The sequence below is a fragment of the Cydia strobilella genome, chromosome 13, assembly GCF_947568885.1.
Source record: "Cydia strobilella chromosome 13, ilCydStro3.1, whole genome shotgun sequence".
Taxonomy (NCBI): domain Eukaryota; kingdom Metazoa; phylum Arthropoda; class Insecta; order Lepidoptera; family Tortricidae; genus Cydia; species Cydia strobilella.
Genome location: NC_086053.1, coordinates 6,262,901 through 6,277,123, shown reverse-complemented (window position 1 = coordinate 6,277,123; position 14,223 = coordinate 6,262,901). Strand labels below are relative to the sequence as shown.

Genomic DNA, 14,223 nt, shown 5'->3' with positions numbered 1-14,223 from the left:
GATTATTCATTAACAGCTGATACCTTTTAATAAAATTAAATGTATTTAAATACATACTTAAATCCAATCAAAATTCAAAGGGTAGAGGTTTGAACAAATCAACCTGACGATAAATTAACCATTTTCTATTATTCAGCTTTTGCTTGGACTAAGATTCATGTGATCCTTTAAACAGTTCATTGCTTCTTTACACTTAAAAGTTACAGCAACATCGTAAGGGGTCTCACCCCTGTGGTTTTTGGCAAAAATATCGGCTCCAAGTTCGATTAAGACCTGAATGAGCTTGCAATTATTGCTCATAGCAGCGAAATGTAACACTGATCGACCACCTGGTACATTAGGATCGTTGATCAAGGCCCCTTTTTCAAGGAGCAAAGCAAGAAGTTCAGTCTCTTCTGGTGTTGGAATACACATCATGGTAAATTCTGAAACAATCAGTCCAGCAAATAGTTTTGGGTGCTTCTTAAAATACCAATTTTCTAAGGATCATGATCAAACTATGACCAGTTTACAAAAGAGCATTATACTAGCGACCGACTTTGTCTGCATATAAGTGATCTTTTTCCATTAAACATCAAACATCAAACATTTATTCAGCAAATAGGCCACAGGGGCACTTTTACATGTCAATTTTTACAAACAATAAAATTAACCCAAAATTACAAAAACAATTATATACATAAATATAAATGTCAAATTACACAAAAAAAAAACTAATAAAAAATATACAAACAACAGAAGTACTAAAATTGTTTAGAGATGTAAAAGTCTCTAGGTGTCAGAGATAAAATGTAGGTATATAATAATATAAAAGATCATCAAATTATCCAGAGATGTAAAGGGTTCCAAGACTTGAATTGTTACCTATATAATTAATAAAAAGACAAGATATTAAATCAGACAAACAGACAAGAACCGAATGAAGTGCCTCACGTTAATGCCACTCAAAAGTAAAGTTACATAGGTAAAATGAAACTCGTGTAAACTTAAACAGACCGGTCATTGTAACATCTATTGTAATATAATAAACGATTTGCAATAAACGATTGATGACCTGAATCAGGATAAAAAAAACTATTCTAGGTATGTCCTTCCCTGGCACTCTATCTAACTATCTCCACAAGTAGATACCAGAATTGCATTATAATCGATTCAGAGGGCCTACCGCGAAAACCGAAATTCGCATGTTGCGATGAACTTTCTCTTTTACTCCAATGAAGGCGTAATTAGAGAAGGCGTAAAAGAGGAAGAGGCGTAAAAGAGAGAGATTATTGATTTTGAGATTGAAATGGGGGACTGTGGATATGAAAACGTGACAAACAGCGTTAATTTTCTATTTAAGTTTCATTCGCAGCAAATGTTACAATTAAACTAGACCTAATAGTTTCCTCGCTGGGAAGTTCATAGAGTAATGAGTAAGCTTAGAGTGCTCACTCCATACATCAGTTTGCTTATTTAATAAATTGTATGGGAGTATGGTGAAACGTATTATTATAAGTTTTAAACTTGCTAAAAATTTAAAAATTATTAAGGGGCCCACTGATTATCAGTCCGCCGGACGATATCGGCCTGTCAGTTAGAACAAAAATTTGACAGTTCCGAACAACTGACAGGTCGTTATCGTCCGGCGGACTGATACTCAGTGGGCCCCTTTAAGCGTGAAGAACTAAGAGTTACATTCGCATTTAAACATTTTATTATAATAATTATAATATTAGTAGGGATGAAAAATATGGGTAATGCTTACGTAAAAATAATCCTGTGCTCAGAGGTTTTACCCGAGGTAAAATGACAGCTCCGTAGCTAAATAAAAGCTTTGCAATTTCCACAGATGGCCTGAAATAATTAACATTTTTCTCGCCTCGGCAACTCGAAAAGCAAGTGGTAATATGGTAAGGGGGTTGTGAGCTGTATTGTATTTTAAGATTCCTTCTTTTATGAAAGCTGTTCAGTATGACCGTAAACAATCCTCACACTCACTTCGCAGAGTATGCTAATTAAATTAAATTCAATTCAATTCAATATTTTTATTTCGAATAAAAAATCCATATTATCCATGCTAAGGGTTGAAAAAAAAATCCGTGTATGTGTAAATAGGGGTCAAATCAAGCGCCTTTGTATATATACGTAACTATTACGAAAGACTTAAGCCAACGTAGGTACCTACTTATACATACCTATATGTTTCTACTTAGTTGTCCTAAGTACATATTTTAGAGGAGACATGAATTAGGCTACCTAATTCATGTCTCCTCTAAAATGAATGTGGTAAGTTATGTCTTTGTTAAATGGCGACCGTACCTAAGGAATAACAAAGTACCTAATAATGGTTGATTGGATTAGATTATTAGGTAAACCATGCGCATATGCGCCGAATGCGTCAAATGCAATGAAAACAGGTCGCTTTGTATGGACATTTTCATATAAGAAAATCATTTTGCAAAAAAAGATCTGGGCAGACAACACTATATACTTCCATTGTGGTTCCGTAGGTAGAGGTAGGTACTTTATTTTACCATGCGTATTTTTATAAACCCTAGTTGTGGCCTCAGAGGTTTATAAAAAAAACTGACCTCCTCATGATGCATATTTGAAGTGGGGTCAGACCGACATTATCCATTACAGTTGTACTCGCTCCTGCTTCAAGCAGCATTTTGATAGCCCTAATGTTACCATTGTGCACTGCAAAATGCAGTGCAGTTCTACCGATCGGATCCCTCAGATTTACGTTTACACCCTCTCTAAAAATAAAAATAAACCATGCCAATTAATGATTCAATTAAAAAATGCATTTATAAAACATAATAAAGCGAGGTTCACGCTATGACGTGGCACCGTCAGTTTTTATTTGGGTTCCCTTGTCAATTAGTAACCCTTATTAATTTTAAAATCGTTGAAAGCTCGAAAGAGGTTTGTTCAAGATTTTATAGGGAAATGATTTATCTCGAGGCATAGCCTAATTACTAATCGAAGATACCTCTAAATTTGAAAATGATCACCTGATTAACTTTTCAATTAGATCATTGTCACCAAGCTCACAAGCTAAAATTAGATCGTTATCAGATAGGAGGAAATGGACAGCTTTCTCCAATGCAGGATCCGATACTGCTTCGTTCTGAGTTTGGCGTTTCTTAACCGTCGTGAAATAGCCATCGGAAGTGTCCGAGTGGAGTGAGGTCCAGCTAAAGTTGTGATCACAAGAGTTATCTGATTCTTCTTCGGAAGCTAGAAATTATAAAACAATTGAAGTGGAAGAAATATGAAAGATCATAGAAAAAAATATGTCGAACTAGAGCGACATATATGTGGAAATGAGACTTGCAGTAACAGGGTTGTGACGAACAAGGCTCGTTGCATTTTGGCGAATTTTCCGATTCTTCCTGTATCTAGGTAATTCGTTCGTTTTTAAAGAAATGGATTATAAATTAATTAATAACACTGAATCATTTTCATTTCATCACAGCCGACAATATTTTATTTTGTGGTGGTAGGTATTCTTAAATAGGTATTTATTGAAATCAACAATCTTCATGAAACTGGGCTCGGGGAAAATGTATGCGTAGAAAAATATTTCGGTATCTTAACTGCGGCATAAAGTTGAAAAAGGCGCACCAATCGAAGGAAGTTAGCATCTTTAGCTTTATTTTTCTATAGGATGTTATTATTAGTATGAACGAGAATTTCCAGCGGCGCTGATGTGGGCCAGTGAAATTGGTCTCTCTTTACTCAATGCATCAAAAGACTGTCTCCGTATACGGTAGTGGCTGTAAGTCACTAAATTCCCTCCCCGTTCCAACCGAAGCCGCTTGTGAAGTTTAATAAGTTCAGCAATGTGATCAGGTAACACCCGATCAGAATACAATTTAGCCAGCAGCGATTGAAATAAATCTTTGCATAAACGTTTCAGAAACATTTTGGAGTAGTTAGTCACTAAACAAAATAATTCATACGTTGACCGTGATCGGGCTGGGCCATCTTGGATAAAAGGATCAGTAGCAGATGTACATGCGTCCAGTTGACTCGAATTTACAAGTTTCCGCTTATTGTTACTGAATGTTACATCAATTTCTTCACTCATATTAACATGGGAGTATTAGACTACTCTAAAACTAGTTAGTAGCTTAAAATAAATTTCAGTTACCTAATAGCTAAACAAGGAAACCACTCATAATAATATGATTATATGACACTGACATATTATACTCGTATAAAATAGTAGCAGAGTACGACAGGTTAGCGTTTATCACTATGAAGGTTTTCCTAGGCTAGCGGTGCCATATAGCGGCCCATATAACCATTCCGGTCGCAGAATCATCAAAGTATGGATGGTATAGAAAGGATGCCAATCTCTTATGGCAGAATTGTCGCAAAAGTGACCGCTTTCAAGTAGTAACTAAATGTCAGATGTGTCGAAACGGTGTCGTAACGTAACAGTTGCGACTGTGTTCAGTTTTGGTTACTTAGTGTAGTAACATGTGACCAGAATTGTTTCAGTAACTAAGTGTGGTCACCGTGTCTACACTTTCCGGTAACAAGGTGTCGAAACATTGTGTGCACTTTGCGTTCAGTTTATGACCAAATCTGGACATAATGTGGACCAAAAATGTTACCAGAATATTTGAGTGTCGACACAAAAGTGTCGAAAAATGTAGTAATTGCGACTAAAATGGTTGTATGGGGGCCGTGTCCATACAAAATAATACGGCTAAATATTGATGGAGTACCTAGTATTTTGTATGGAGACGGCCGCTATATGACGGCACCACTCTATTCTAGGAAACCAGAGTTTTACGGAATGATTACCTGCATTGAACACACGACTACTACTTACTACCTTGCACTAACTACACAAGAGGCTTTACTTAACTTTGTGAGTTTGAGACAGTATATATTAAGGAATTTAGGTTATTAAAATTACGAAAAAGCCAAATTAAACAACATTTATTCATTAGATACTAATTTAATACAGCAAGTTTATAATTTACACATACTAAACCATACTAGGCATAATTTAATTTAATAAAATGTGAAGTTTGACTTCACTGTAAATATATAGACATTTCGGATTCTAAATTTCCACATTAATGTAACATGTTTTATTATATATATTATGAATATTGTTTAATTCGTACGAATGCAGAACAGATATGCAGGAAACGAGGTAGAGGATAGTCACACAAAATATTCGTAGGTATTTCACACTAGGCTAGGCTAAAGAGAACAAAGTAATATTGTACCTAACCATCTTAAAACATTGATTGTTCGTAATACTGGTCTATATTTAATACAAAGTAATTGTGTTTTAGGCCTTTTCGCTTTTTTCCATTTATTAAGAAGAATGACTTGTACTTAATATACTAAGACGTATCATCTTGTTACTAATACTTACTATTCTACTTATTACTAAACTGGTATCCGCTACAAACTGCGAATTAAATGCGCGACAATCTCCCGCCCCAAATTGCTAGATAGGCGTCCATCCGACTAATAAAATTTATTGTTCTGACATCGAAGCAACAGGACCATCATTTTAGAGTTGTTACGGCGATGCAACGAATGGACACCGAAATATGCGGATTGACTTAAAGTATCAGTCGCCGATAGACTGGAATGTCTTGTTCCTGCACACGTGGTGCAGAGCGGAGCAGCTCGGCAAGCGTGTAAAGGTCGTCCCTGGGCCTGTAGTTATTAGGTTGATGCATCATGCCATCAGAGCGCTTCCTTGCCACCATAAATCTCTTCATCTTGTTGGCATATTGCCGCTTGCGTCGGGCCTCCTCATATCTTTGGGCAAGTTCAGCCGGGTCGACTGGATACACATCAGGGTAGCCACGAGTTAGTGCCATGCGGTTCTGCTCAGAGAAGTATGAAGGTTGATGGGGGTATTCATGCTCATGAGGGTTGAGAACCACGGGCTCATTGTACCAGATGTCACCGTTCTCATCGACCTCGGGCTGTTCATCGTCGACTGAGTTCACGCGTCCATAAAAACGGTCTGCAGGCCATTGGTTGGCTGTCCACTGACTGTCTTGCTTCCTTCGCTCTTGAGCTTCCCACAAATTCAAAAGAGCTCGAACATCGGCAGCGCTTAGTCCTGAGTCTCGCTTGCGGCGTTCAGAAATGGGCCTAAAAAGAAAAAATGGAAGAAAATATTTTACTTCACTGCCGGATGGAGGAAACTAATGGAATAGCTTTTTAGCAACTACTTAAAACTGTTAATTTTTTTTTGTTGCTTACCTAAAATTCTTCTTATTGCCCCCAGAGTTTTTGGTAGCCGTTTTGGCTGATGCGGCGGCTCCACCTACTTTCGTGCCACTGCCACGTTTGCTTCGGTGGTCATGATCATGGCTCAACGAATCAATTGGGAAAGGAGCCTCGTGTCCCTCGGGCCTGGCGATCAATATAAGTAAGTGTAAGTATCAAGTTTTGAGTTTTTCAAAGTATTATAATAAAATCTGACTTGGGATTGTATCGTAATTACTATGTAGTTGTAGGTATACCAGTTTGACTTACTTAAGGTTCTTCTTGCCCGAGCCGTTTTTGGTAGCTACCTTGGTAGCAGCACCAGCTCCTCCAACCTTTGTCCCACTCCCACGCTTTCGTCTGCGCGAGTCGTACCCGGAGGACAAGCCCTCCTCCCGCCTGCCCGGAGGCTCAGCGTACAGATCTGCTCCGTATGCTGGTCTCATGATAAGGTTATCAAGATCAGCCTGCGGTGGCGCGACATCATAACGCTGCGCTACGCCCTGTTCGTATCCTTCAGAGTTGCCTAAAATATAGATTAGGGACAATTAATAGAAGACATTCATATTGAAAGAAGTAAGTAATAAGTAAAATTAATGTAGGTTATATACTGTGAAATTTCAACTTAACAGTTGAGAAATATTCGTTTAAAAGAGCATTCCGTTTATTGAGTCGCGCAGTAGAAATTGTTGAAGACGGACAATAAGCTCATGACAGCCATCAGGAACTGTCCCATTAAAGAAGATTGGATGTGAGTGAGGCTCGCTTTGGTGTGGCCATTGTTACCTTCTTCGCTGAGCGCGAGCGGATACGGTTCCAAATCGTTTTTGTCGCTCTTGTTGAGGAATAAAGACTGTGTGTCGTCTTTTGCTTGGTCCCAATTTTCAGGTAGTTCACCAATTGGACCGGCATCTAAAATTCAATTGATTGTTTTGGGTCTATTTGATAGAAAACAATATACTATCTAGTTTTAATATTAAGGCTCATACCGAAGCGAGCTTACAGAAAAGATTTTTTTTACTGATTTGCGAAATTGTTAATTATCTCATAAGGGCATGCAATAGCATTAATAAATTAGTAATGGCTGATTAGTCGAGATAACGCACATTATAATTACTTTTAAATCATCTACATATAGCCCCATGCAAGTTAACTTTATAAACCTGTAAGTAAAATTTAAAATGTTGAAGTAGGTTAACAATTTAATGACCTTAAAAAACAATATTTTAAAGCCATAGATCAATAAGTGGTCTATAAATAGAAATAGGTGGATTGCGGTAGGCTCCATATTTATGTTAGAAGAAGTTGGTGTCTCTTAAAGGAACTACGCAGCACCGGAACCGCGCAGACACCTGTTGCTAAATTTAGAGCGCAGCGAGCACCGGCTGATCAATACATGATAACAACACAATCTGGTACACTGTCATTAAAAAACAAAAGTTTCCTTTAAAAATAACAAATTGTATAGTAGTTATAATGATTGCCGAAATGTAACAAAGAGTGAAATTAGTAAATGAAGAAAATTGTGTAGTCTATAATAAATATACGTACCCTTGCTGTTTGTAGGGGTTGGCACAGCATGAACTGCTAGAAAAACCGCGAGCAACGCGGTTAACGAAATGTATAACATCTTCACGGCAGTACTAGATTGAATATGAGCTAACAATTTAAAGGTAGCAAATACAGGACCGGATGCGATTGTTAGGTGGCCACTAGCGGAGCACAAGTGTCGCCTATAACAGCTCACTGGAGAGAAAACCCGGTCTGTTGTCGATAAATTCGTAACATGCGCAGTAAGGACGCACACAGAGACGGATTACCGGACAACAAACATCTTCTGACGCAGACAGGCCTCGGGTCCTGAACTCCTGACCTTACCCTGTTGTTAATGCCAGAAACTTGCTACTTATACTTGCTACTTATGAGGATATTTATAGCTTGATTGCCTACCCTTATGTTTAAAATAGGACGCATTCAAGTGAGAAAGTAGTATTGTTTATGAATAGTACAAAGTAGAAAAATCACCAAGTTAACCCATTCAGCGCTAATTACGACACGTTGTCATTTTGCCTCTAACTTTCGGAAGGCCGTGTTATTTATTGGCTACGACGTAGCGCTACGAGTGTAGAAAATGTCCTTTAGTAGGCATGAAATAGACGAGATTGCGTGCCTTGAGTCGAGTACCCGCGTTTAGTACGTTCAAGTCCTGGTAAGCAATTACGAGTATTTATACACGGATAGCGAGTTGAGTTGAGCTGCTTTGTTTAATCCCGGTAAAAGTGTATAATATATGTATTTATATAATTATAATAAAATACTATTAACTACCGGATTAAGTGAAAAATCGGTATTTTTTACCAAAAACCGGTAAATGCCAGTTTTGTATTCCCTACGATAAGTGGGGAAACAGCTTGATAAAATATTTTTTTAATTTGATACCGTTAACATTTCTCTATGTATGAAATATTAGCAGGGTACGGCAGGTATACCCAGTTCCTCCCTGGCACCCAACGTGACAGACCTGAGATAAACGGAGTGATTTATAAAATACCAGTTAAGCGCCGCGACGAGACGGCCGGCGTCGTTGATTATTAATTTCGGTACATTAAATATTATGATGCGACTACCGTTCTGGAAATGAGTTTTGCTGTGATATTACTTTAGGCTCTAGGTAACGACTAACGAGTCTGGGACTCATTTTTATTTTTACTTATCTAGACCAGAATATATAAATGAAAAACATTTTTAATATTATGGCTTATGTATGTAGGTAGGTAATGGGTATACTATGTATACCTACGCGCGTTATTGGCATCTACAAAGCCTACCTAGTCTTTTTAGTTATAATAGTCTAGTATTAAGTAGGTTGGTAGGTACTTAATACTGCATCTCATGAGATAAAGCTAGGTTATTCCAACAACCCCATTAAGGGGAATCCCGGGGTTTTTCATCCCCGACCCGGTCTACTTATTATTAGGTAGTTCTACTCTAATATGTTTGTGACTAGTTAAGATAGTTAGGTAATCTTAGCCAAGTACAAAATAGAATGTACCTAAGTACCACAAACAAATCAGCCAATCTGATTGAGCTATCGAGATATCGAGTGCCGGTTAAAAAAGAACCTTTTCATCACACTCGCTCAGTAAATGTGGAATTGCACGCAGGCTTAGCGGAAACTATAGAAAAAGCGTTTTCCCTAGGGAGTTATGAAGTTTCTAGTACCTATTATAAATGACAGATTTTTGTCTATACTTTATTTTTGTATCGCAAGTGTGATGAAAAACATTGCGTGTAACTCGGGGCGTAATAATCTAATAATATTGCAAACTCGAGTCTATAAATCGCTCCGGCAAGCCGTCGCGATTTAACTATACTCTCGTTTGCAATGTTTAACTTACGCCCCATTTTGGACATGTACTAATCTACAATCTACACTACAACTACAATGTATACCACACAGATACCTTTTTGAGCATAGGTACCAATATTGTAATGACTGTAATTTTCCTTACGATTAGAGTTTGGCCAACGAAACATGATATTGACCTTGAATGACAACTTTTTAGAGAAGGGAAGGGTGCAAAGTTGTATTTTACCCGTGAGTGTTTCAACACGAGAAGTAAAATACATTTGCACCCGTGTGTAATACAAAACTTTTCACCTCATATAATAGCGAGGAAAGAGCAACATGCAAAAAAACAGCTTTATAAAAAATAACACTTTATTTGTACACATTATAATATTCATCAGGTTAATTATAATTATCATCAATATATTAATTTTTTTTTATGAAAAAATGATTTTTTGACATTTCTTAAGATGCGTTTTGAAATTGCATCGACTCGACTTGTACGTTCAGAATTATATTCAACATCATTAAAAAAAAAACAAATGTTTCTTATGGAATTTTAAGGTTTACGACTTAAAATTATTAAACAAAGCTAAATTTAGTATTTTTTATTAAATTCTCAAACCATTTATTTAATTATAATTAATATCTAACGAACCATTATTATGAGGGTTTTATGTTTTGTTATCGGTCAAAAGCTACTTAAACACGCTCCAAGGTCAAATTACTTTCCCCACTAGTGGATAAAATGCGTTTTTATCTTTTAGGTGCTAGTACTAGTGTAAGAAAAAGATAGTATGATTCTCTCTGTCTGTTTGAAATGAGACAGTCCTTTGACAAACTATATTTATTTATTTATTAACATGAAAGCTTTTCTTAGCATTGGCCACAACCTAAAATCTCTAGGAAGGTTGTTCTCACTGAATGATGAACATATATTTTAACTAGAAATTTATATAAATAAAAGATTAAGTACCTCCCTGTAGAAACTGTTGATAATTAATATCATAGTTTTTCTTAAAAAGTGCGAGAGTACGAAGTTAAATTATTCGCCATTTCTATTAAACTCCACTTGAAATTAAATTATTAAAAAATACCTATATTAATTCTTTTAGGAGGTAAATCAGCACTAGCTCCCTGTACGTCTATGTACATGTAGGTTTGAGCAAGTGTAATGCAAATAAATTAGATCACTTGTAATGTATTGGTAGCAGTCTAAATAATATACCTACTTAATAGACAAAAACTTCATTTAATGCTAAATTGTAATCAACACAAAATGCACATTGTATGGCAAACATAATAAATAACTATCATTGTAATTCATTTCCTTTTAGACTTGGTCATAGTCCGTTTCTTCTTATTTTTCTTTTTCTTTGCGTCACTATCAGAGCTGGAAGTTGACGAATCGCTAGATGATGAACTACTAGAAGTACTAGAGTCACTGCTGCTGGAGGAAGAATACTTCCTCTTCCTTTTTTTCTTCCTATGGTCTGAGTCACTGCTGGATGAACTGGAACTTGAAGAACTTGAATCTGACGAGTCACTTTCAGAATCTGAAGAAGTAGATGGTTTGCGCTTTTTCTTTCTAATGTCTTTCTTATTGGAAGACTTCTTTTTATCGCTAACTTTCTTTTTCACATCTTTTGTTTTAATTTCTCCCTTCTTTTTCTTAACTTTTTCATTCTTTTGGGGATCATCTTCTGCATACTTAAGAGTAGACTTTTCAATTTCCCGTGATTCTGTTTCAGCAGGTTTCTTCTTTTTTATTTGGTTACTATATCTGTCCTTATCCTCTCTATCTCTCTCCTTCTTTTCTAGTCTGTCACTTGATTTATGGTCTTCTCCTCTAGCTCTACTGGTATGTTTTTCATGTTTCTTCTTACTTTTAGCATCTTTAGCAGTTTCATTATGCTGCCTATTTTTATTATGTACAAGACCATCTTCATTGACCTTTTCCTTTCTAATTTTGTTATGCTTTTCATATCTTTCTTTATATCTATTTACTTCATTCTCTGTGTGTCTGCTACTAATCTTTTTATTGAGACTTTTACTTTCATTATTTTCATATCTCTCTTTTACATTGTCTTGTAGATCAATTCTTGATGTATTTTCATCCCTATTTTTTTCTTTTTCATTTCTATTTTTGTGTTTGTTTTCATGTCTATTATCTTCACTTCTAGTGTTTTGTTTGTCTTTATAAGAATTTGATTTGTGTTCTTTTTCTGGAATTTCATTGTCAGATTCAGATTGCTGTTCAATTTGCCTTGATTTTTTCTCTTCATCTCTAATTCTTGATTCATCACTTCTCTCTTCTCTCCTACTTCTTTGTTTGTGTGTTTGACTATCAAGTTTATCATCATATTTTTTACTAGAAGACTGATAGTTTCTGCTAGGGTCTTTTTCGTTTGAATCATTCTTAGATACATCTCTACTTCTTTGCTGATCTTCATTTCTTGATTTTCTTACATCATCTCTCTTATTTTCTCTATCATCTTTTCTAGTCTCCTCATATTGCCTGGATTTATTATCTTTCCTGTTCTCAGACTGGTCTCTCCTATGATGGGACTTGTCTTGGTTCCTGTCTCCAGTTTGATCATCATATTTACTTCTATGGTTGTCTTCATATCTGTGTCTTGATCTGTCTTTTTTGCCGTTAGATTTTTCAGTTTTATTATTTGATGTCTTTGATTTTGAAGAACTTCTTTCTCTTCTTTTTTCTCTTTTTGTATATTCATCAGATTTTCGTGAGGATTGTTTTTCTCCAAGTTCACGATAATTCCGAGATTTAGATCGGTATTGATTCTTAGACCTACTTCTACTTCTTTCTATATAACTTCTTCTATTTGTGACATTTGTATCAGTCCTATCTTCATTTCTTTTATTGTCTGTGTGTTTTTCTCTGCCATATTGCCTTCTTTGATTATATTCTCTACTCCTAGATCGCCTGGACCTATCTTGTTTACTTTCTGGAACTTTTTCACCATCATCATTAAAATGTTGTACTCCTCTACCTTTCCCAAGCCATCTCATTTTGGATACAGACTGAGAAAAATCAACATGGATGCGCCTATCATCAATCAATACATTGTCCATTTTAAAATATGCATCTTCACATGATTTCTTATCATCAAATTCAATAAACGCATATTGTAAAGAGTCACCAGTCTTTTTGTCTCTTATGACTTCACAGCTAACAATTTTACCGAAGCGGCTGAATATAATTTCTAAGTCTTCGTCAGTTGTGACAGGATTTAATTTGCATACAAACAAAACATTTTCAGGCGGAGCTATATCAGCATCAGGTAAATCACCTACTATTTCAAGGATGGTAGCCCTGGCTTTGGCTTCCTTTTCTTCAATCATTTCCTGTATTTCAGCAGCTGTTTTCCCTTGAGCTTCATCTAGTTCTTCATCCGGAGCAATACGACCACCTTTCAATCTTTCAGCACTAGGAGAAGGAGACCTTGAAGGTGCTCGCAACCCCGGAGGGTCACTAAAGGGGTCCTCGAGAACAACAGTGTGCGTAATTCGTACATCCTGGTAGGGACGATGGGTCTCGTCGCAAATAACGTCGTTCAGTTTCCGTAGAATTTCATGGCCTTCCGTAACCTCGCCTATGACACAATGGACGCCGTCGAGTGAGTCCAGGTCCGGCCCAAGCGTAAAGAAGAACTGTGAGCCGACCATCATTTCCCCGGTACAAACCATAGAAAGTAGTCCAGCATCAGTGTGACGTATTTTCGGCATTTTCTCTCCCGAAAAGAATCGTTTCTCTGGACCGTTCAAAAGTCCCCATATTGACTTTCCACCGGATCCTTCACCACTCGGATCCCCAGTTTGAGCGATAAAACCGCTTCGAATCGAGTGAAACAAGTTGAAATTGTAGTATTTCATCTTGCAGAGTTTTAAGAAATTCAGACATGTTATAGGGCGTTGTTCTAAGAAAAGGTCCACTGTAATATCTCCGAGCGTAGTCTCTATCACAACAGACATAATTTATAAAGTATTTGGCACAGCAATAGTCAAAATTTAATTTAATTATTTCCTTTTACTTGATTACAATGAATACTGACACATCACAATAATGAAAGATAACCTCAATTATTCAGTTTCATTTTACGTTAGGTGGATGGCGTCACTATTCTGTATGTTGTCAAACGAAATAGTTTTAAATATGTCGCAATAGGGTGTATATTGGAATGTCGTATTTCGTTGCGTACGTTGGCCTCGATATTTTCACGTTACGTTCCGGTTTACAAGAAGTTATGCGATGTGCTTTTTACCAAACTTTTTACACATCAATGTTGTTTGTAATGCCTGGTAATAGTGGTAATGCCTCTTTCAGGGTACTTAGTTAAAACTCATTTTTATTTTCTATAAGTCAGATAAATATAGTTGATCAAACTAAATTGGCAGTAAACAAGAACAAAAAAAACTATACTCATTCTTTTCTTTTGGGTGCTAGTACTAGTGTAAGACAAAGATAGTATGATTCTCTCTGTATATGTTTGAAATGAGACAGTCCTTTGACAAACTATAACTATTAAACAACACCAATAAAACCGTACCATTTTGGTATTACACACGTAGAATGAAACGATTTTATTAGTAAACGCCATCTACCGTCA

At 36.4% G+C, this 14,223-nt stretch overlaps 3 protein-coding genes across 4 annotated transcripts; all 3 read right to left on the bottom strand.

Moving 5' to 3' along the window:
- Positions 1-132: 132 nt before the first annotated feature.
- LOC134746900 (putative ankyrin repeat protein RF_0381) lies at positions 133-3,975 on the bottom strand. The gene is made up of 5 exons (XM_063681472.1): positions 3,951-3,975; positions 3,000-3,225; positions 2,574-2,741; positions 1,748-1,836; positions 133-425 (listed from the first exon to the last, which is right to left on the bottom strand). The coding sequence occupies exons 1-5, from the start codon at positions 3,973-3,975 to the stop codon at positions 133-135; spliced, it is 801 nt and encodes a 266-aa protein (XP_063537542.1).
- A 949-nt stretch (positions 3,976-4,924) lies between these two features.
- LOC134746567 (putative neuropeptide precursor protein) lies at positions 4,925-8,014 on the bottom strand. 2 transcript variants are annotated; one of them, XM_063680984.1, is made up of 5 exons: positions 7,795-8,013; positions 7,030-7,155; positions 6,514-6,769; positions 6,238-6,390; positions 4,925-6,126 (listed from the first exon to the last, which is right to left on the bottom strand). In XM_063680984.1, exons 1-5 carry the CDS (start codon positions 7,871-7,873, stop codon positions 5,583-5,585), a joined length of 1,158 nt encoding a protein of 385 aa, XP_063537054.1. In that variant the 5' UTR covers positions 7,874-8,013; the 3' UTR covers positions 4,925-5,582. The 2 variants fall into 2 exon arrangements, with proteins under 2 accessions (XP_063537054.1, XP_063537055.1); XM_063680985.1 differs by lacking the exon at positions 7,030-7,155 and having other exon boundaries at positions 7,795-8,014.
- Positions 8,015-10,824: 2,810 nt separating this feature from the next.
- Positions 10,825-13,716, bottom strand: LOC134746566 (peptidyl-prolyl cis-trans isomerase-like 4). The gene has a single exon (XM_063680983.1). The coding sequence runs from the start codon at positions 13,586-13,588 to the stop codon at positions 10,916-10,918; it is 2,673 nt and encodes an 890-aa protein (XP_063537053.1). The 5' UTR covers positions 13,589-13,716; the 3' UTR covers positions 10,825-10,915.
- Between the last annotated feature and the right edge of the window lie 507 nt (positions 13,717-14,223).